The sequence below is a fragment of the Pyxicephalus adspersus genome, chromosome Z (genome assembly GCF_032062135.1).
Source record: "Pyxicephalus adspersus chromosome Z, UCB_Pads_2.0, whole genome shotgun sequence".
Classification (NCBI taxonomy): domain Eukaryota; kingdom Metazoa; phylum Chordata; class Amphibia; order Anura; family Pyxicephalidae; genus Pyxicephalus; species Pyxicephalus adspersus.
The window spans coordinates 59,148,638-59,172,808 of record NC_092871.1 but is presented as its reverse complement, the minus strand read 5'-3'; the positions used below and the strand labels follow the sequence as shown (position 1 = coordinate 59,172,808).

At 40.5% G+C, this 24,171-nt stretch overlaps 1 protein-coding gene and 1 long non-coding RNA gene across 3 annotated transcripts in view; one reads left to right on the top strand and one right to left on the bottom strand.

Moving 5' to 3' along the window:
• Positions 1 to 24,171, top strand: part of LOC140343731 (uncharacterized) — a 554,400-nt gene that overhangs the window by 112,862 nt on the left and 417,367 nt on the right. The gene's annotated exons all lie outside the window — the stretch shown is intronic.
• COL27A1 (collagen type XXVII alpha 1 chain) overlaps positions 1 to 24,171 on the bottom strand; it is a 273,626-nt gene that overhangs the window by 18,513 nt on the left and 230,942 nt on the right. For both annotated transcript variants that reach the window (XM_072430586.1, XM_072430585.1), the window contains 6 exons: positions 23,697 to 23,750; positions 14,139 to 14,246; positions 13,944 to 14,051; positions 11,649 to 11,756; positions 8,681 to 8,734; positions 8,311 to 8,373 (listed from right to left, as the gene is read on the bottom strand). In XM_072430586.1, the coding sequence (XP_072286687.1) occupies positions 8,311 to 8,373; positions 8,681 to 8,734; positions 11,649 to 11,756; positions 13,944 to 14,051; positions 14,139 to 14,246; positions 23,697 to 23,750 (495 nt within the window). The remainder of the gene's footprint in view (positions 1 to 8,310; positions 8,374 to 8,680; positions 8,735 to 11,648; positions 11,757 to 13,943; positions 14,052 to 14,138; positions 14,247 to 23,696; positions 23,751 to 24,171) is intronic.

The following is a 24,171-nucleotide window of genomic DNA, read 5'->3' as shown; positions in this document are numbered from 1 at the left end:
TAATATCTGAAAGTTCTTTTATATGTAGAAGATATAATCACATTTAAATACCAGAATAAAACTAGTTTAATCCAGAAAAATGGAGTTCAGTCTGACTAGTACAGATAAACACAGACTCACTGCGGGGTGTTTGTCATGCTGTTTGCACGCAATAACAATGCCTCAAATCAGAAATTAGCTAAAGGTAAATTCCACAAAGGAATTCAAGAATTGGCACTTATTTAAGAGAAAAGTACAATATTTTCAATGTTTTTTTAAATTAAGTTATGCATGTAAAAGAGTTTTTAACGTAAAAGATCTCATTATTTTCATTAACCTCCTGGGCGTTTCACTGATGTCTAGATTTCTGTACCAAAAGCGGTACACTGTTTTTCATGAAAATATTTTTTATAATGTAGACCTGTAACTTACTGAAATATGTCAAAACAAGGGTCTAGTAGATATCCTAAATATAATAATGTTTGAAACACACAATCATTTAAAAATAAATAAATAAATTTAATAATAAAATTAATTAAAAAACACAAAAATGAGCTTAAACAAAAATGCATAAATAAATCAAAAATACTGAAAATTCTGAAAAAGCAATAACTCTGTATATTGTAAAGTACTATATTATTCTAAAACACCTCCCTAGTGTGGTAAATTTGAAAACGGGGCAGCACAGAGTCCAATGTCATATTCGAGGCAGTAGAGCCGGGTTTCCTTCCAGATTTTTTTCCTCTCCTCCCCTCTCTTGGAGCAAAGCTGTTTAAAGCTGATTTTTGTGTTTTTTATTAGTGTTGTTGATCGAATTTGGGTCGTCCTAATGATCAAGCCGAATATGACCGTTCCAATTCTGGTGGACCTGACCTGAATTTTCATGGATTCGAAGCCCTGATTTGAACCCACCCACAATGCCTAGGGCCCTCCAATAACAGCAGGGTTGCTCCCCTTCATGTTCTTTGTGGCAGGCAGCCGATTGGCCTATATAAGGCCAGGGCGTGCCTGCATTTACCACTCCTGACAGAGATTTGCTAGCATCACAACCTTTATGTGCTGCTTGGCTTGCTTTGTCAAAGTGAAAAAAAGTGCTTTACTTTGGTAGACTGTGTCACACTCACACTATTAGTCAGAAAGATTGTTGGATTGTACTGTACTGGTGCAGTCCTGAAATCTACGGTACTCAGATAGGTAGAGTGTTTCACAATTAGCTAGATAGATAGATACATTGATAGATAGATAGATAGATAGATAGATAGATAGATAGATAGATAGATACATTGATAGATAGATAGATAGATAGATAGATAGATAGATAGATAGATAGATAGATAGATAGATAAATAGTCAGTCAGTGTGTTACATACACGCAGCCAGAGGCAGGGTACCCTCACTGACTGCGTGCACAGTATCACACTTGTACTGAGAGACAGACACACAGCAATGGAGCTGTGTAACTGGCTATTTTTTTTTACCAAGCACCTCCCTCAGGGCCCTCTGCCTCTATTTACTTTGAGGCCTATATCACTTGTAATAGGCCTTTGTGATTCATAAATAAATATTTGTATTTTTAGAAGAAAAATACATACATTTTTCTGTCCATTTGGATAGATAGCAAGTAATATCAAAAATAAATATCAGTATTTTTTTTTTAAGAAATACAGAAGACTTTAAGGCTTTTTTGATTCATAGCAAGTGGTATCAGAATGATGTATTTTTGTACAGAAATTTTTCTGTTCATTTTGATGGATTGCAAATGGTATCATAAATAAATATCTGTATATTTTTTACAGAAATACAGAAATTTTTATGGTTTTTTTGATAGATTGGAAGTGGTACCAGAATTAAACATCTGTATTTTTTTACAGAAATACAGATTTTTTTCTGTTTATTTTGATAGATTGGAAGTGGTACCAGAATTAAATATCTGTATTTTTTACAGAAATTTTTATGGCTTTTTTGATGGATAGCAAGGGGTATCAGAATTAAATATCTGTATTATTTTACAGAAATACAGACATTTTTATGGTGTTTTTTTGACAGCAAGTGGTATTAGAATTAAATATCTGTATTTTTTTTACAGAAATACAGAAATTCTCTGTTTATTTAGATAGTTTGGATGTGGTATCAGAATTAAATATCTGTATTTCTTTTTTTACAGAAATACAGAACTTTTTATGGCTTTTTGATAGATTGCAAGTGGTATCAGAATTAAATATATGTATTTTTTTTACAGAAATACAGACATTTTTATGGCTTTTTTGATAGAAAGTGGTATCAGAAATAAATATCTGTATTTTTTTACAGAAATACATAAATATCTGTATTTTTTACATAATTTTTTCTGTTTATATTAATAGATGGGAAGTGATATCAGAATTAAATATCTGTATTTTCTTTACAAAAATACAGATTTTTTTTCTGTTTATTTTGATGGATAGCAAGTGGTATCAGAATTAAATATCTATCTTTTTTACAGAAATAAAGAATTTTTTTCTGTTTATTTTGATAGATTGCAAGTGGTATCAGAATTGAATATCTGTATTTTTTTACAGAAATACAAACATTTATTTGGCTTTTGTTATAAATAGCAAGTGGTATCTAAATTAAAAATCTGTAATTTTTTACAGAAAAACAGAAAATTTTCTGTTTATTTTGATAGGTTGCAAGAGTTAGCATAAATTATGATAAATTATCAATTATGATAAAATTATAAAAAAAAATGAAAAATCTATGTATTTCTGTAAAAAATAGAGATTTTTCATTCTGATACCACTTGTTATCTAATAAAAATTCCATAAAAATTTCTGTATTTCTGTAAAAAAATACAGATATTGAATTCTTATACCACTTGCAATCTCTCAAAATAAACAGAAAAATTTCTGCATTTCTGAAAGAAAAAGAAAAAAAAAAGATTTTATTATGATAGCACTTGGTATCTATCCTAAAACCCATAAACATTTCGGTATTTCTCTATAAAAAATACAAATATTTTTTTCTGATCCCACTTTGCTATATATCTCCAAAGCCATAAAAATTTCTCTCCCAGAAATCTAGATATTTTATTCTGATAGCACTTGGTATCGATCCAAAAGACCATAAAAAATCCATATTTCTTTACAGAAAATACAGATCTTTAGTTCTGATCCCACTTTGCTATATATCCCATAAAGCCATAAAAATTGATGTATTAATCTACAAACAATACAGATAATTTAACTCTAAGAGCACTTGGTAGTTAGTATCTATCCAAAAGGCCATAAAAAAATTATATATTTTTCTCAAAAAAAAAACAGATATTTTATTCTGATAGCACTTGGTATGTTTTCTAAAACCCATAAAAATGTATGTATTTATATGAAACAAATACAGATATTTAACTGTGATAGCACTTGCTAGATATCCACAAATGATTGTAATTCCCCGCAGATTCCACCAAGCCCATTCCCTTTTATGTGGTTTCACTCCACAATCCATTCATGTCTCAATTAGCTACAGCTTCTACACTGTCCATAGAGGTGATGGCATCAACCTCCAATGCGGTCCACGCTCCTTCACAGGGCCCACCGCCTCCTAATCCTGCTGTTACTGCTGCAGCCTTCCCAGTAACCAACTCTAGATGCAAGATACTAATGCCGTCCACGCTCCGTCTCAGAGCCCACCACCTCCTCCTCCTGCTGTAAATGATGCTGCCACCTGCCTAGTACCCAACACTAGATGCCAGATTGCCCAGTACCCGACTCTAGATGCCAGATACTAATGCCGTTCACGCTCCGTCTCAGAGCCCACTACCTCCTGCTCCTCCTGCTGTAAATGATGCTGCCGCCTGCCCAGTACCCGACTGTAGATGCCAGATTCTAATGCCGTCCACATTTCGTCTCAGAGCCCACCACCTTCCTCCTCTTGCTGTAAATGACGCTGCCACCTGCCCAGTACTCAACTCTAGATGCCAGATACTAATGCCGTCCACGCTCTGTCTCAGAGCCCACCGCCTCCTCCTCCTGCTGCTGTAAATGATGCTGCCGTCTGCCCAGTACCCGACTTAAGATCCCAGATGCTAATGCCGTCCACACTCCGTCTCAGAGCCCACCTCCTCCTCCTGCTGTAAATGATGCTGCCGTCTGCCCAGTACCCGACTTCAGATCCCAGATGCTAATGCCGTCCACACTCCGTCTCAGAGCCCACCTCCTCCTCCTCCTCCTGCTGTAAATGATGCTGCCGCCTGGCCAGTACCCAATTTTAGATGCCAGATACTAATGCCGTACACACTCCATCCCAGAGCCCACCCCCTCCTCCTCCTATTGTAAATGATACTGCCGTCTACCTAGTACCAAACTCTTGATGCCAGATACTAATGCCGTCCACACTCCGTCTCAGAGCCCACCGCCTCCTCCTGCTGTAAGTGATGCTGCCGCCTGCCCACTAACAAACTCCAGATGCCAGATACTAATGCCATCCACAGTCTGTCTCAGAGCCCACCACCTCCTCCTGTAACTGATGCTGCAGCCTGCCCAGTACTCGACTGTAGATGCCAGATACTAATGCCGTCCACACTCCATCTCAGAGCCCACCGCCTCCTCCTCCTGCTGTAAATGATGCTGCCGTCTGCCCAGTACCAAACTCTAGATGCCAGATACTAATGCCGTCCACACTTCGTCTCAGGGCCCACCGCCTTCGAATCATGCTGTTAGTGCTGCTGCCTGCCTAGTACCCAACTCTAGATGCCAATTACTAATGTCGTACACACTCCGTCTCAGTGGTAAATGCTTCCTCCTCATGCTGTTACTGCTGCTGTCCAGTACCCAACTCTAGATGTCAATTACTAATGCCGTCCACACTTTGTCTCAGAGCCCACCATCTCTTCCTCCTGCTGTTACTGCTGCCGCCTGCCCAGTACCCAGCTGTAGATGCCAGTTAACGCTGTACATGCCGCATTTTCAGACAGGAAAAGGAAGACCCCTACACAGCAATGTCTCCAGTAGCTAAAGTTTCTACACTGTCCATATAGGTGGTGGCCTCAAACAATAATGCCGTCCTTGCTCCGTTTCAGGGCCCACCATCTGCTCCTCCCAGTACCCAGCTCAAAATGACTGTTAACAATGCTATCCACACTTCTCAGGCCCCACCGCCTCCTCCTCCTGCTTTAACTGATGCTGCCACTCTCCCAGTACCCAACTCTAGATGCCAGTTACTAATGCCATCCAAACTTTGTCTCAGAACCCACCGCCTCCTTCTTCTGCTGTTACTGATGCTGCCGCCTACCCAGTACCCTACTCTAGAGGCCAGTTAGTAATGCCTTCCACACTTTGTCACAGAGCCCACCACCTTTTCCTCCTGCTGTTACTGCTGCCGCATGCCCAGTACCCAGCTGTAGATGCCAGTTAACAACGCTGTACATGCTGCATTTTACAAAGTTACAGCTAGCAGATAGGAAAAGGCAGTCCCCTACAGTCCTTGCTCTGTCTCAGGGCCTACTGCCTCCTCCTCCCAGTACCCATCTCTAGATGCCAGTTAACAATGCCATCCACACTTCTCAGGGCCCACCGCCTACTCTTCCTGCTATTACTGCTGCTGCCTGCCCACTGCCCAGTACCCAGCTCTAGATGCCAGACTAGACTTAAGCTCATCAGGGCTTTCTTTCCACGCTGATTCTGCCAAGCCCCGTTCCCTTTCATGGGCTTTCACTCGATAGCAGGCCCGGAGAAGGAGTGTGGAAGGCATTAGTAACTGGCATCTAGAGCTAAATTTGGGATTGAATGTGGAAGGCCACGTCTTCTGCTTCATCCATCGGTACCAAGCTTTATCAGACGGAATTTCTGTGTATGTTACCCCGGAACAGGGAAGTGGGACAGCAGTCCCTCTGTATATGTCGATGGGATGAGATGGGAGACACCAGTATGTTTAACGGGAATCGAGAGGTCCTGATGACCACATGAGCCATGAAGTTATGGAGCTCAGCAGACGTCCGGTGACTTCTCCACAACAAGTATGTGGCCGTCCTGGGAGACTCCATTCAAAGACCTGTCAACAAGGATCTTGTGAAAATACTGCAGAATGATGAGTTTCAGACTGAGAAGATGAAAGGGAAGCTGAAACGACACTTTGGGGGATCTCTGGGTGAAATGCACAATAGCATAATTTACTGCCAAGTGCATCATTACAGAACTGACCACCACCTTGTACGGTTCTATTTCCTGACCCATGTCTCTTCGGAGTACATAGAGAGTGTTGTCAGCCAGACGTTGTCATCATCAACTCGTGTATATAGGATGTTATCAGGTATCATGAGCAATTACTGCAAATGTACAAAACCAACCTGGACCACCTGTTTTTTCGGCTCACCAAGGTGCTGAGCCCTAAATGTCCGGGATATGCAACATGTCCATGTCTGTTGGATTTAAAGCTGGTGAAGTGCAAGAGTACCCAATTCCTAATGTGCGCTGGGACATCATAGAAGGGAATTTCTACAGCGCCACACTGGCAGATTTGCACCAATTGGATGCGATTGACATGCACTTCCACTTTCGCTTCGAGCTGCGCTGCCAGGTTAAAGATGCCACCCACTCGAGCATCCTGATGGCTCACACTGATCAAGCCTGGGGCGCGCAGCAGGAACAGCAGGAAGAGGAGGTGGTGCGCTCTGAGACGGAGCGTGGACAGCATTGGTAACTGGCATCTAGAGCTGGGTACTGGGCAGGTGGCAGAAGTAACAGCATGAGGAGGCGGTGTGCCCTGAGATGGAGCAAGGACGGCATTGGAGGTTGAGGCCATCACCTATATGGACAGTGACGAAGCTGCAGCTATTGGAGACGTGAATGGATGAACGAGATTCCAATCTGTCCCTACCTACTATGTAGCGAAACCGAATGAAAGGGAACAGGTTTAGCGGAATCAGCGGGGAAAGAAGACCCTGTTGAGCTTGAGTCTAGTCTGGCATCTAGAGCTGGGTACTGGGCAGTGGGCAGGCGGCAGCAGTAAGAGTAGGAGGAGTAACACAGCCATTCACACTACGTCTCAGGGCCCACCGCCACTCTAGGGACAGTGGGAATCTCATTCGTTCACCCGAATAAATATGCATTATTCGACCAAATAGCAGTCAAAATGAATAGTGACCTATTCAACCAAAATTATTTTTTATTTAACTTTATTATCTAATACATTTTTTTTTACATGATTGTGTGTTTCAAATTTTATTGTATGCAGACCTAGACTCTTGTTTGGACATATTTCAGTAAGTTACAGATCTATAATAAAAAAAAAAAAATATTTCAATTACTTTGTGTTTAATTTGTATTATTTTGTTTTGGATTGGATTGAATCCAATACAAAATATCTGAATTTCCCACCACGTCTACGGGTGCACACACCGACGTACCGTTGTCATCAGGAATTGTCAAGGGAGACATACGCGAACACCGAGGGAAGGAGAAGACAGGGATCCGACTGAGAAGACAGGCATTCGACGCTGGAGACGGGCATTGACGCTGGAGAACTCTGCCGGTGACAGCACACTGGAGGATGCCAGCGGCACCAGGTAAGCAACGCTTGATTCTATTTTTAGCTACCCCGACCTACCTAGTTCGGGGTAAACGCTTTTAGCAAGTTTTTTTACCCCGAACTAGGCTTGGGGTTACCGCCAAGGAGGTTAAGTTTTAAAAAACCTGCTTTTATAAACCTCCTTTGTAAAAAAGTGATTTTATATATGAACAAGGTGGCAGCAATATTTGCTCATTGCTTAAAGTGCCACAATGCAAGTGTGTAAGCTGACAAACTCACTGAAAGATTTTGTTACTTCAACATTGAGACTTCCACTCTATAACTTCTGTTACATTTTCCATTACAAAAAAAAATAGCAGGAATAGTGAGGACCATTCAAAATGGCTATAGCAAAATTGCAGATCTGGGAACATGGCACAAAACACACCAATGGAGTCCCCCATCCAGCAGCTACCAAAAATTAAAATTACATATAAAAAACATGTAAAGTAAGACTAATGCTTCTTGGCAGACACCCTAAATTGCTTATATTTACCGTAACCCTCTTTAAACATCAAATAGGAATATTGTGCAAATGCATGAGCAAGACACACATTATCCACAAATCACGGCTCAATCGCACAACTCAAGCATCAGAGCCAATGATTATCCTTGCATGCCTATGACAGCAGCCTTATGCCTGTATTTATGAATTTCCTCTATGAGCATAATTTTATGGCACCTTGTAATTTAGAATAAATACACCATGATAATCAATGAACCAGATTTTATAAAGCCTTCATTTGGAATATGGTGCCAGACCAGCTGATCTGATTGCTAGAAATGACTCACCATTAAGCCGGGAGGTCCTTTCGGTCCCTGAATGCCCTTATATCCAATGTCACCCGGAGGTCCCTGTTGGAAATTAAAGGTACAAATAATAATTGGTTATGGTGATCAATCTTTGGTATGGAGTGCCCACAGACTTTTCTCCTGCCCTTTTGTAGAAGTACAACCAGTCCAAACCCACAATTACCAGCAGGCAAAGCTGCCACCCACCAGACCAACCACAGTCCTTCCATCTGGAAGCTTGCTTATTTGTGTCATCAGAAGAAATCTAAAAAGTACAGTTATTTAGGGGTGCTTGGGGACATGTTTTATAAAAAGTGCACATTGGAATTTTCTGAAGCTTGAAAGTTGCCAGAGATTACAGAATGGGTACCTTTGGTCCAAAAAGACCAGCTATGCCAGGGAATCCAGCCTCACCAGAGTCACCCTAAAAGACACAATTAGGAAAGAATATACACTGTCAGAAATAAAGAAAACGATAAACAGAAACAGACAAAGCACAAAAATTAAAGAAAAAATCCTCTAGACGCACAAAGCCAGTCTCAATAATTTAATCTTGTAAGCACTTGAACAGATTACCCTGAAAAATCTGATGATGTTCGTCATAGAACATACCAGCGTCAATGATTAGGTTTTTTTGTTGGGCTTTTAGACCAGAAAGTGTTATTGTCCTGTTACCTAGTTAACTGTAGCACATTTTATTTTAATACATAAAATGTCAGCCTAATTGAATATGGCTGTTCTTATCACAATTCTGGTACATTTCTCTGGGCTATTATGAAGCAATTTATTAATTTTTTAAAAAGAATTTATCATGTGTTGATCTATACTCATTCTACACTCTCTGCACCCTCCAATAAAAATATACTAATCAAAAAATAAAGGAAACCTCCAGATTTTTTTAAGCCTGTGGCTAAAAAAATATGTCACCTCCAAGATGTAAAAATAAATAAAAAACAACACTGCAAAAACAGGATTTTTTGTATGTACAGTAAAATTCTTTACATGACACAGGGACACGTGTACACAGAAAGGAAAGGATACTGGCAAAAAAAAAAAAATACTGTAGGCCAGCAAAAGGTAACCTCTCCTAATACCAGCATGCTTTAGTTTTGCAGCAAATAGCAAACATGATCAAAAACAGAGGGAAAAGATCTGTGTTCTTCAATAAACTTCAAGAAAAGGATTTGTTGGTGAGTGAGTTTTTTTCTTTCTTGTACATTAGGAGACACAGGAAGCTTTGTGTCCATGCCACATCTAAATGTTCTCCAACTTAGAGGTATGCAACACAGTCAGCAAACTTTAACAGATTCAAGAAAAGGGATTGTCTGAAGCTTAAGAGAAGCCTGAAGGATCTTACACCTGAAGCTTAAATTAGTGTGCAACTTCCACTTTGCAGAGAAAAAAAAAAAACAGAAAAGACCTGGTGGCAAAATTTAAAAAAAAATATAGGAGCCTGACGTCAGAAAAAAACAGGAACAAACACAGATGCATTGTACAATGAAAGCAAGGGGTAACCCCAACTTAAATACGATAAGGTTGGAAAAAAATTCTACCTAAATCACCCAAATGGCATGGGAAACCTTAATTAAAACCGAGAGGTAGACTACTTAGACCACAGCAAAGGGAGAATGTTACCTGTGAAACTAGCCTGGCAAAGAACTAAAGGATAATGTTCTGGCTTATGAGAACAGTAGAACAATATGGAATGGGAAATCCTGGCCCTTGCAGGATCCCTGTTTACTCCTGGGAGGAGTCTTGAAAACAAGGCTAGAATGTGAAGTCCTATGAAGAACAGGAACCAAGGTAACTTTCAAGACAACACGTGAGAACCTGTTCCTCCCATATGAGTGATCAACATTAACAAAGTGGCTATAGCCAACTGCATTCGGGTGATATAACTTTCCAGAATGAGATCCAATGATATAGAAATCAGTCAGATCCTCTGAAACTTCAAGAGGGGCCATTAAACATCCTTTCCAACGACAATTATTGGACGTGTTTGCAGCCTTAGTGTAACTAAGGTATTGTTTAAAGAATATTTTGTTTAAAGATATTGTTTAAACTAATTTTCCCCTACTGCCATGGTTTGACAAAGCAAGGTTGCAATAAGAACTGGGTCCAGGAACCAAAGATCTAAGATCTAAGGAGGGCATTTATTTGCTTATCAGTGGAGTTCCTAAATACAGGAACATCCTCCTTTACAACTGTTTGTGAAAAGAGGAATGTATGTCCCTGCAGTAGGGATGTAGAATTGAAGAGATAATAATAACATTGAAAGTTTTTTTTAACAATAAACTCACAAAACTATCTGCATTTAACTGCATGGAACTGTGGAATACTCAGAGCCTATTCACACTGGTCAGAGTTACCACATGTCTGTTAATGTGTGGAATTTCATGCATTGTTGTAAGGCATTCCATTCATTTAGAATGGCTGTGAAACATGATCAGGTAGTTTTTAACAGAAGGGCATGATGCAGGTTATACCTTGTGTGTTGTAATGTCTACAATGCAGGTGACTTGGGGTCTTTGGTGGTGGCTATAGCTCCTTTCAAAAATGCTAACCACCAAATGTTAGGCTGACATTTTGGATTTACTGCTTTGTGAGTCATTGGCCTAAAACTTTATATGAATCCTTATACCTGGTCACTGGCTTGACATGTTAAGTTGAGACGGTAAGTATACCAGCCTGGCAACCGGAATTTTTTAAAGAAATAGTCAGAAGTTGCAGCCTCCATGCTTAGGCAAATTTTCAGTAGTTGGGCTAATGCAAAAGTCTAAAAGTTCAATCATGTGCAGGCTTCCCCATAAAATATGTATGTATTCCCACTAGGGCTCTTCAGCATTAACTATTTGCATGCATTTATTAATAGACGCAATTGTTGGGAGAAGTTTAGGAATGTGTAATTTGCATTTAAGGACCACGTCACATTAGCTGTCCTGTCAGTGTTGGTAACCACCCAGAAACAGAAATAGCTCACTTGCTTCTGTGTTATCCCCCCTCCGTGCAGAATTACACTGGCCAGTAAAAGTGATGGAATATCTCCTGGTTCAGATATAAGATTGCAATGCCACAGTAGATGGTGAGTGTTCTCTTTTTTTTTCATAAGAATCCTAAAGCTGAAGAGTTGCCATGATTTTAGAATGGGTCTGAGAGATTAAGAGTTGCCCCCCTTTACCTTAGGATTATTGTAGGTCCTTGGATTTAGAGTCATATCCTAAATGCTAAGCTAAAAAGGGTGTCAAAAATGAATATCTCCTGGGTACTGTAATCAATAAATTATATATAAATTGTTCACATTCTGGTAAATCTGAGGTTATATCATAAGTATTTCCCACCGGCTGGCCTTTCAATCCTGGCTCTCCTTTGGCACCTGGAAGTCCAACGACGCCTTCATTGCCACTTTTTCCTGGTACCCCAACTTCCCCGGGTAGTCCCCTTTCTCCCTAGAAAACACAGATAAATAGTTATAAAAGAATAAGTTATAACAAGTCATAGAAATTATATTAGAAATACTCTGCATCACCTAAGTGATGTGGGAGAGTAACAAGTATTATAATTACATTTTTTTTTATTTAATTATTAAATGTAAAATATTTAGTCAGTCTTGCTGGTATACAATGAGCAGACCAATTCTAAGTATTAATCTTTTCAGCCTTGGTCATTATACAGTGCCACGTATTGTACGGCTAAAGTAAAGCAGGTGTGGAACAATCATACAAAATCAGTAACTCTGCTATGATGAAATAATACTTAGCACTGTCTATAGGCTGGCACACAACTTATGTACTGCTTTCCAAACATGTAAAGGTCAGCAACTATAACTATAGAATATGCACAAACAAAAAGTGACTAGTTATTTTTAGAAATATTCCTTATACATTGTAAAATGCCCCGAGATATAAAAACAATAAAAATTAATAAACAGCCGAGCTGTTTTACACTCCCTGTTTAATGAGAGGGAGTGAGGAAGGGGGAGCACAGCTCTAGCAATCACAATGCACATGCCAATGCATTAAATGCCAACATATTAGCCTATAGTTTCCACATGACAAACAATGCAGAAAAGTACCTGGCAACAGAAAATGGCCTACATGGCGTGATCACCAGGAAACAAATAAATTAGATAATTATTTCTACTAATATAGTCAGAACTACAAAAAACAAGCATGTAATGAATATAATAAGTCTGTATACTCATATACATCCAAGGAGACTCTCAGCTACTTTAATATTTTTCCAATTTCTTGTGCTTCTACATAAAATATCCTGTTGATTGCGGCGCACAATAGCTTGAACCAAAATCCACACAAAGAACTGAATGAGCCAGATAACTGACATGCACTTTTACAACTTTCTTTTGGCACCAAAGCAGTTTACCCATGAAATATTCTAAATGTAGACAGAAACAAATCATTTCATCCTATTGCCAGTTCTTCATGGAGGTAACATGAGGAATTGAATGAACTTTCCAACAGCAATAGAATTAAATGCAATCCTAGTAAAACAGGATTCCCCATGTGTAGCATGCATAATACACTAGAGGGCAACAAATACAAAAGCTGTAAGGAACAACAACCTCTTAAATTTTTTGGGGTATTCTGTAACACTCAAATTTTTAGATAAATAACACCAACAATGAAACTCTGGCTCTTCCTGGGTCACATGACCAATTTAAACCTGGCAAACCTTGTAATGTTTGTTTAACACTTAACATAATTCTGACATTGACTCCACCTGGACCAGTAAGGTAGACATACAAATACCTAAGCTTATACCTAATTGAACTTATCCTGTCTAGGAGAAAGTTGGAGAGCCTTTGCAAATGACAAGAGAGCAAAGCAGGTGTCCATGAGGGTTAACATATGTATGAAACAGGTCAAAGTACCATACACCATTATATTTAACCAGTAGAGTAGATCTGTTTGTTCAGGCTGAACAAACTAAAAGTCATTATTCTAACATAAACATTGTGCAGTAATATTCTTGGACCCTCCTTTATGCCTCTAGCTCCAAGATTTAGCAAATAAAAAATTTGGGGTGCCAGTATATGGTAAGCATATTTGTCTTACTGGGCATATTTGTCTTTCTCTATTCTTAATTTTCATTTTCCTCATAAAAATGTTTCCCAGCAACTAATTTAACAAAAATGCAAATAGGTAAAATGGCCAGACATTTTATAATAGAAAATGAGCATGCTTCTGCTTCTTACTACCTGCACATTAATATTGGGCTGCAAGGTTAACCAATGATCCAATAGGAATGTGTAAAGGCTAGCTCCATTGCTACCCAGTATATTGCTGATCAGAACAGCCTAGCACTTGGCCATGACAAAGGGTTTGGTAGGCTGTTCAGGTGCCTGCACTTTACATATAGAGCAGTTTACCCCCATTTTACCCCGAGTCACTTTAGGACCCCCAACTGTTCGGACCCACAAAGACATAAAACTCCTAAGCCTAACAGGTGTCACTGCCTCTGGAGTGCATAAGCAATGGCAAGTTCTCAGCACCAAGGGTTATTTTGAATATTATACCTGGAATCTTACATTTTAAGTCATTAATAATATCCAGTCATAATCAGAATGTATCCACATTACACAGAACATATTCCTGGTGTGAGCTTGGCAACCTTACCCTGATTCCTATGGGTCCCTGAGCCCCAGGTAAACCTGGAACGCCAGTGTTTCCTCGTTTTCCAGACATGCCATCAGGGCCAATTTCCCCATCATCTCCTTGTTCTCCCTGAAAAGGAACATTTATTTTGGGTTACATAGAAATATATTATGTTCAGTGTTCTTGCTGTACAAGGCTAGGACTATGCACACTTACTTTTATTCCAAGAGTGCCATCTTTCCCTGGCATACCATCTGGTCCAAGATGACCCTCTTGGCCTTGTCTTCCAACCACTCCCCTAGGACCAGTCAGTCCTACAGCTCCCTAAAAATAAATTAAACAATTTAAGGTAATTTTTCACCTTCATCACCATTTTCTTTATTGCTAAAGCAAACCTGGGCTTTCCCTATTTAGGGAAAATCAACTATTTCACTTTAAAAGTTGTTCCACTGCCTCTCCATTTGGCAGCCAAGAGTGTAGGGAATCACCCAGCACTTCTATGTATATAGGGCAGCAATGACTGCCTCTCTTGCATGAATTGGCCACTCAGACATTCAGTTCTGAATGTCTGAGAAAGGAGATTGAGCAAAAAGTCACAGCTTATGAAGGTCTAATTTTCCATTGCTCCCAGTGGCTAAACAGAGCAGTGAGGGAGCTGGCAGGCCCTTTAATAAAGTAAACTTACATAGGCAAACCACACGCTCAGTTTTTGGGGACATTGTTCCTTTCCGCCACATTAAAGAAAAAAAAAGACAAATGCAGTCTATACATTCATGTGCATACATATGTCTACCTAGGCTTTTATCGAATAGAATTATTTTAGAATATCGAAGAATGTGTAGGACCATTAGGCCTAGCAAAGTGAAATGGGAATAAAACTCATTATACATAGCTGAGAAAAAGAAGACTGCATAGGAGATTATAATGCTGTCAAATAAGCATACTATTGAAATGTAATGAACAGTTTTTATCTATTAAAAAAATTACACAGGTAAAAAATAGAAAAAACTAAATTTATTCAATATATATATTTTTTCATTTATTCAATAGAAAACAAAAGAAAGATAAAAGGTCTATCTACCCGTAAATTGAAATTTTAGTGCCTACCCCAGATTTATCAGATGAATACAAAAAAAGAGAAGACAGGGTTTTATAGGCTAATTTTATATAGTGAGTTAAATTCACAGCATACAACACACATTTAATACCATAATATAACTAAAAATATAAATGAAAACAATAACATGAGTTGTTCGTGCCCTTGTATACATTCCAGGAAGGGGGGAACTAAGTATACTCGATAAGGTACTTTCTGACTTAATGTCTGTAGTGGATGTAGAAGGGTGATATAGTGTGTCCCAATGCATTTCGCCTGAATAGGCTAATGAGCATTATATTGTACAAGTTTATTGTCTGAGTGAGAAGACCAAAAATTGATTGATACCACAGGTCAATTAAAAGGTAGCCTCAGAGCAGGTAAGTTAATTGCCTGAGTAAGGAATTCAGAAGAGGAGTGATACCATAAGTCAGTTACAAGGTAGCCTCAAAGCAGATACTTTAAATGATATGGAAGGCATCTGCAGCAAGAGGCTTGATGGTGGTGCTATGGTTGGAAAACTGTAGCAAAGGTATTCCCTTTCTGAATATCACTCTGTTTCTGAGGGTGTCAATCTATTCTCCCAGATGTCCCAGAATCTCGTCTTGAGTTGGACCGGGTCCATCGTGCTCTAGCTGCCCCTAAACCAGGTGGCCCCCCACGTGACATAATAGTGAAACCATACTATTTACAACATGTCAGGATCTCCTCAGGCAGGTAGCACGGGATCACCCAAGGCACAGAGTCTAAGTGACACCAGGTCTTCACCAGGGCACCCCGCAAGGGGTGATGGCCGCTAGCCAGAAGGCTACTGGGCTCTTTGCTGCTGGGGGTCACCAGGTCGTGACACTTGGGATCACACTACCTGAGGAGGAAGGCTTGAGCAACCTCAGTGTAGAGACAGGTGGCAGGCGGATACAGTCCAGTTCCAGGCACAGGGCAGGCCGCAGACAGGAAAGGTCAGGGTTCCAGGCACAGGTCATGGGAGGTGCCAAACAGGCAAAGTTGGGTTCCAAGCAGAGGTCAGGGCAGGCAGCAGACAGGCAAAGTCAGGTTCTAGGCGCAGGTCAGGGCAGGCGGCAGACAGGCAAGGTCAGGTTCCAGGCACAGGTCAGGGCAGGCGGCAGACAGGCAAGGTCAGGTTCCAGGCACAGGTCAGGGCAGGCGGCAGACAGGCAAGGTCAGGTTCCAGCCACAGGTCAGGGCAGGCGGCTGACAGGCAGAGTCAGGTTCCAGGCACACATCAGGCCAGAAATCAAAGGAATCACGAGCAGAGTATCAAGGTAGCTGGTGCAAAGTCACAACATCAGCTTCCATTACTGCTGAGACTAATTAGCCTCTGCCCTTTTAAGGAGCTCCTCCTCCCTGTGCTGTGTCAGTGTGAGCGGAACAGGAAGTGCTGTTGGTTCTGTAAGCAGAGACAGAGTGAGTGCTGTGTTTGGTAGCTCGGTATGGTACACAGGCACGAGATGCAGCAGAACGGTTTAGCGGGGGCCGCTGTGGGAACCAACAGGTCATGTGACAGTGCCCCACCCTTAAGGGCAACCTCCAGGTGACCCCAGGGGCCTGGTTTATCTGGGTATGCCCGATGAAAAGCGGGTGGCATGAACATTACCAGGAGGCTCCCAGGAATTGTCCCCTGGACCGAAACCCTTCCATTTAACTAGGTACTGAAGACGGCTCCCTGACCTAGAATTCAGGATGGCCTGGATTCAAAAAATACTGGAGGAGGTGGTTGAGAGGATCTGCCAGCCAAAGAACTCAGTACAGCTGATTTCAAGCAAGACACATGAAATACTGGATGGATCTTCAAGGAGTCGGGCAGCGTAAGTCGAACAGCCACCGGGTTGATTACCTTCGAGACAGGGAAAGGACCAATAAACTTGGGGCCCAACTTCCTAGAGGGGCAGCGAAGTCTCAGGTTGGCAGTGGATAGCCAGACAAAGTCCCCAGGCCTAAATTCAGGACAAGACCGCCTCTTCTTGTCAGCTTTCCTCTTATTCTCCAGCTTTATTCTCTTCAAATTGTCCGAGATTAAAGTGACACGATCTTGAACCTCCGGAACTGAAGACTTAACAGGGCAATTTGGGATCGAGGTAGGATGAAATCCATAGTTTGCAAAAATTGGTGACTGAGAAGTGGCTGAATGGAGACCCAGTTGTCATGTGAAGAAGCTGAAAAACAGCTTGTTCCAGGGTTTGATTGGTTCTCTCCGTTTCACCATTACTTTGAGGATGATAGCCAGACTTTTTATACAAAGCTTATTGCAGATTTCTTGCCAGAATTTGGAGGTGAATTGCAGCCATCTATCAGATACAAACTTGTCTGGAATTCCATGGAGATTAACTATGTCACTTAGAATTGTCTCAGCTGTCGCTGCGGCAGAGAGTGTCCCCTTCATTGGGATAAAATGAGCCATTTTAGTGAGTCTATCAACCACTAGAAAGATGGAGTTGTACACCCCTGAAGGGGGAAGTTCCACAATGAAGTCCATAGATAGCATGCTCCAAGGCCGGTTTGGGATGGGCAAGGGTCTAAGTAACCCCCATGGTTTAACTCTTATACTCTTGGAACGGGCATAGGTGACACACGAGGAGACAAACGACTTACAATCCTGGGGAAGCTCTGGCCACCAACAGGTCCGCTGTACGAGATTTAGAGTCTTGGACACTCCAAAATGACCTACCAGCAGGTTGTCATGACAAGCTCCTAAAGCGGCAAGCCGGAGTGTTTCGGGAACAAAATTCTTCCCCTCATGCAATAAAAAAAATCACCTGGTCTGGTGAGGTTTGGTTTGACTGAGTAGGTGTGCAATTTTTTGCCCCAGGGTGGAAGGTCACATGAAAATCAAAGCGGGAAAAGAAAAGAGCCCAATGGGCTTGGCGAGGGTTAAGCCTTTTGACCTTTTTCAGGTATTCCAGATTATAGTGATCCGTGAATATTAGAATAGGATGTGCGGCTCCCTCCAAAAGGTAACGCCATTCCTCAAGAGCGGACTTAATGGCCAGCAATTCTCGGTCACCGATGTCATAGTTCCTTTCAGCGGGGCTCATCTTCCGGGAGAAGGAAGAGACAGGATGCAACGGAGCCTTGGGTCCAAAGTATTGTGACAAGATGGCCCTGACCACGGATTCTGATACGTCTACTTCTAGGACAAAGGGTCCCAAAGTCTCAGAATGGGAGCGGATGTGAAAAACCCCTTTAGTCAGTCAAAGGCAGACTGAGCCTTAGGCATCCAGAAGAAGACCTTCACGTGTGGGCTCGTGAGCTTTGTTAGAGGGGACACAATAGCGGAGAACCCCTAATAAATTTCTGATAGAAGTTAGCAAACCCCAAAAATCACTAATCACCTTTTTGGTTGGTTGGTGCTGGCCACTCCACTACTGCTGATACCTTCTCAGGATCCATGGCGATCCCCTGGGTGGAAATGATAAGACCAAGAAACTGGATGGTCTCTCAAATTCACATTTCACTGGCTTGGCATATAGTTCATGAACGCGGAGGCGACCTAGGAACTTTTTGACATGGTTTCTATGCTAAGGATGAAGAGAAGATCAGAATGTCATTGAGGTAGACTACCAGAAATATGTCTAGAAAATCACAAAAGATGTAATTTACGAAGTGCTGAAAGATAGCAGGGGCATTGCAGAGCCCAAAAGGCATGACGACATATTTAAAGTGACCAAAGCAGGTTCCGAATGCTGTCTTCCATTCGTCTCCCTCCTGAACCCTTACTAGATTATAGGCTCCTCGCAGGTCCAGCTTGGTGAAAACTTTGGCTGTGCACAACCTCTGCACAAGTTCTGGAATTAGGGGCAAAGGATAACGGTTCTTGATTGTCACCTTGGTAAGATACCGGAAATCTATGCAAGGACGGAGAGTACCATCCTTCTTTTGCACAAAAAATATGCCGGCCCCTGCAGGTGAAGTAGAAGGCCAGATGAATCCCTTCTTCAGGTATTCATCAATGTACTCCTTTAGGGTAATAAGTTGGGGTTCAGAGAGAGGATAAATACATAATCACCACTCCAGGCAAAAGTCATAAATACGATGAGGGTGAAAGGTGTCAGCCCCCTTCTTGTCAAAAATGTCCAAAAAGTCATGGTAAGGAAGGTAAGGAAGAGGAATGAGCCCTTTATTCTCTGTATCCAAGCACAGTAGCTAGTTGCACCTTGGGAAACAGCACTACTGGCAATACGTAGATGCAAAAGTCACTTCGCCAGTGGACCAGTTATTACAGGGATTATGGGCCTGCAACCATGGTATACCCAGGATAACGGGAAAGAGTGGAGAGGGTATCACATCGAAACCTAAAAGCTCCTGATGCCCCGATTGTATAGTTATGAAAAGGGGAACTGTCTTCAATGTAACTGGTCCAGTCTTGATGGTAGAGCCATCTGCAAGTCGCACATAGAGGGGTCGTTCCTTGTACAAGAAGTTGCTTGGCCAACTGAAAATTCTCACCGATACTGTTCAGGGTCTAAACTCCCCGCTCAAAAGGTCGAAGGCTTTCAAATATTATAATTTGCTTAAAGTTGATATTGTTACAATCTCTTTTTTGTAGCACACTCCGATAAAAAAAAGAAGTGTAGTCCAATGTTGTGCTTCGCTAAAAGCCTTAACTTTAATTGTATGAAAGTGTTTAAAGATCCGTTGGGGAGATTCTTGATAGTGCAGGGGTCCATTGAAGGAAATATTCTCACTGTAGTGTCTTATTATGAGCCCAATGAGGTTCAATTGGATTTATTTCACAAGTTTTTGAAAGAGGTTCATTCTAGAGCCAAGGGCACTTTAATACTGTTGGGAGATTCGAATTTGGCACTTGACCAAATCCTGGATAAAACAAGTAAACCAAGGTACAGGCACCCCCCTAGAAAGAGTCATAGACTATCTTTGCTTTTGAAACAATATGATTTTATTTGGAGAGAGATGAACCCCTCTTCCAGAGATTACATGTACCATTCTGTAGCTCACAATCAGTACTCCAGAATTGATCATCTTCAAGCCTGCTAGTATGGCACCTATGGTTACTAGAGCATGCATTCTTTTGATTCCTTGGTCAGATCATGATCCGATCTTAGTACATCTGAAAGGCTTGAAAATTCATTATTTTTCATATGGATGGAGACTAAATGAGAGTTTCATTTTGCACCCTGCAGTTCAGGCAGAACTGGAAAATCTAATCAGAATTTTTTTTATGAATATAACAAGTGCCATCTATATAACAAAAGTGGATGATACTTCTCCAGCTAATAATTGGGAAGCAAACAAGGAGACTATTAGAGGAGAAATTATTAAGTAAGGGTCCAGTTTAAAGAGAGAAATAAACTCAAAGAATACAATGCCATTCTACTTTAACATAAAATGAATCCACAATTAGACCTTCGTCCTTAAATTGAAAAAACACATACAGAAGTTGTTTAATGCTTACCATGAAGACAGAAAAATCTCTTTGGTGGGGTGCCCATAAATTTTTTACTTAAAGTGATAATCCAGGTAGATTATTAGCCAACAAATCTAATCCAATAACGAAAATGCACACTTTTCCCAATATTAAGTTTAAAGACGGTAGACTGACCCAGAACCCTGTCAACATTATGAAAGAATTTCAAGCTTTCTATGATAAACTTTATGGTAAAGTAGAAAAGTGGGATAGTTTAGAGGCGGTGCAATTTTTTAGAGATTGTCATTTCCAAGTTAAAGAGAAAGCACAAAGAGCTGTTGGAAAAGCCATTTACTACAGAGGAAACCTTAAAAGTTCTCAAACTTCTCAAATCTAATACCGCACCTGGTCCGGATAGTTTTTCTAATATTTATTATAAAACTTTCAGGTCAAGTTTAGTCCCACATCTAATAGAGTATTTTAATTATACAAGGGACAGTAACGCTTTGCTTCCTGACGCAAACAGAGCATTCATTAGTGTCATCCCCAAACTGGGTAAAGATCCAACGGAAGTTCCCAACTATAGAATAATTTCCCTAATTTACTGTGATCCTAAAATATTAACTAAAATCTTAGCTAGGCGTCTTAATTCTGTTTTGGGGGTCTATATACATCCGAACCAGGTGTGCTTTTTCCAACATAGACAAGCTCTGGACCAAACAAGAAGGTCTATTAATTTCATTACTGCATACTAATTGGGACCAAGGCCCTAAAAGAGAAGCCATGCCGTTGTCTTTAGTCTGTCATGGCAATATTTATTTCACCTATTGGACAAGATGGGGTTTAGGACATTTTTCACTAATCTATTGAAAGCCTTATACGACATGCCAACAGCCAGAATTTCGTTCGGGGGTCATCTATCTCCACTTACAGCTATTAGGAAAGGCACTCGACAAGGCTGTCCTCTCTCTCCCTTGCTGTTGAAGGCCACTTTCAATTTCCATCCGCTCTAGCAAAGACATTAGAGGCATCTGATGTGGGTAGGTCGAACACAAATGTGCCCTTTTAGCTGATGACATACTATTGTATGTGACATACCCTCTTGTGTTGCTTCCTAAATCTCTTCAAATTGTTAAATTTGTTTGCCAAAGTCCCGCAATTATGGGTTAATAGCTCCAAATCACAAGCGCTCAACGTTATTTTATTAGCGGAGCAGGTAGACCTAATCAAAGTCACTTTTGACTTTCAATGGGGCGAAAAATTGCTAAAATACCAGGGAACCCAACTTTAACATAAGTTGAAGGACTCCATAAGGACTCCAACATATCAAACGCTTTATCAGGCTAATTTTCCGAATTTTCCTTTTTAGAAAGATTGCATCTGATCTACAGAAATGGTCCAAATCTCCACCCTCGTGGTTCGGAATGATAGCCACTGTAAAAATGAATGTGCTCCTAAGAATTATGTATCTCTTCCGTACTCTCCCAAAAGCGGTATCTAGTCCAGCAATAAATCAGCTTCAAACTCAAATATTAAATTTCATCTGGGGAGGGAAGAGGAGCAGAATTCAAAAAGCCACCCTATACACAGTACGCTCTCATGGTGGTTTAGGGGCACCTCTTCTATATCAATATGCTAAAGCAGCCCACATAGCACAAACTTCCATGTGTAATATACAAGGAGCCAAACCCCAATGGGTTAAATTAGAAGCACTGTCCACTCCAACGGCATCAATCGATTCTTTACCACATAGTGGACCACATTAGACCAGGAATAAGGTGTCCCCCTTTAGCTTACTCTTTCTCGGTGTGGGACAAATTATGACCCCATCCCAAACTAACATCTCTGCACACTCCATTAACATCCCTATGGGACAACCCTGAATTTTTCTCCAGGTAAAGATAGACATAGATTTAGATGGTGGATTGAAAAAGGTTTCCTACAATTACGAGATATAATAGATGTAGGAGGAATGCTAAGTTTTCAATACTTATGCAGTAAAAGGGAGCTTTTGGGAAGTGAAGTATTTCAGAAAGTTAAAATGATTGAAAATCATTTCAAATGAAATCATTTGTAAGTTCCAAACTCAGATCAGGTGTCCCTCCTATCCGCTCTACGTCATTCGAGAGCTTGTGCAGATTTATAGCAGACACTAAGGGAGAAAATTATCTTATTTATGCAGCGCAAAACTCTCCTACATCATGCATGGGAAGTAGATCTGGGTAAGACTTGGGAGTTGGAGGAGGGGAGTGATTTAGCCCATTTCCTGTCAAAAGTGTCCATCAATTCCTCGTTGGTTGAAGCAAATTACAAAGTGCTCTTACGCTGGTATTTAGTCCCAGAGAGAATTACCAAATACAAGCCCTCTGCTTCCCCCTTCTGTTTTAGAGTGTGTGGTGCAAGAGGTTCAACGGAGCACATTTGGTGGTCTTGTCCCACAGCCAAAACCTATTGGTCAAAAACTTTTATTCTTCTCTCCTCAATTACACAGATTGGGATTGAAAAATCTCAGGAAGCTGCTCTTTTTAATAGTCTCTACCAACAACTCCCCAAATATATATAAAAATGGGCCAAACGTTTTCTGCTGGCGGCTCGTATAACATTGGCTTAAGCTTGGAATGGGGATACTATTCCTAGGGATCCCCTAACTTCAAAGTTGAATTGGATTATGGTCAATGACAAACTGTCTCACACTCTTAGTCATACCTTTGATCCTATATGGGAACCCTAACAAAGGTACAATGGATCCTAAATGGTTTTAGTTTTTTATTAATAGATTTTCTAGATATGTAATTCTCCCCATTTCCCTTTTTTATTTCCCCTTCAATGTCCTTTCTGTTTTAAGATGATAATATTTTCCTGTTTTTATTTAATTTCTGGTATAGTTTTGTTGTCTAAAAACGTTATATTTGTGTTCTATCCAACTGCCTGATAAAGGTGATTTCTATATTGCTTGTCTTATGTGTGTTTTTTTGTTGTTTATGTTTGTTTATCCTTTTTGGAAAATTGTTAAAACTTTAAAGATTTAAATACAAGTTCAATTCATCCTACACAGCTAATTCGGTTTGACTTCACTACCAAATTTAAACCTACATATTATCTTGCTAATCATTAGTATGTTTGGCATAATTTTTAAATTATGTAGTGGGCCATATATCTGCAAAATACATACATGTGTGCAGGTGTACCTATATTGTAAATCATTCTCAGTCTACAGTATTTTTTCACAATGCCTGAAACTCATACACACACAAAGAGACTGTGAACATCACATTGTTGAAAACTTTAAACTTACAGGTGGCCCTCGAGCTCCAGCTTCCCCTGGTTTTCCTGGCTTGCCTTTAAGTCCCTATGAAACAACAGAAAAAATAGTTGAAATCTGGATTAATTTTACATCTGACGAAAATCTACATTGTGATGTGTCCCGGAATTTAGTCTGCAGTCACTGGCCTGCCATCCAGTCTTCTCACATTTAGAACAATGAAAATGCACACGCCACCTTGACCATGATTTACTGCTCTGTTTTCTTCCACGCTTCATCGTCACTTGTATTGGGGTATCTTTATACAACTCCCCATGCATTTTTTTCAATTTTTATTGGTACCACCATAATTTTTAAAACTGGAGAAACATCTGATCAAACATCAGTCCAAAAAAAACAGATACTTTGCCACATTTAAAAACATGTCTCTTGATGTGTGGTCAATCTAGAAAAGACTCCATGGCTAACTGTGATGGGGCCCCTAGCAAAATCATTAAAGCTCTCATAA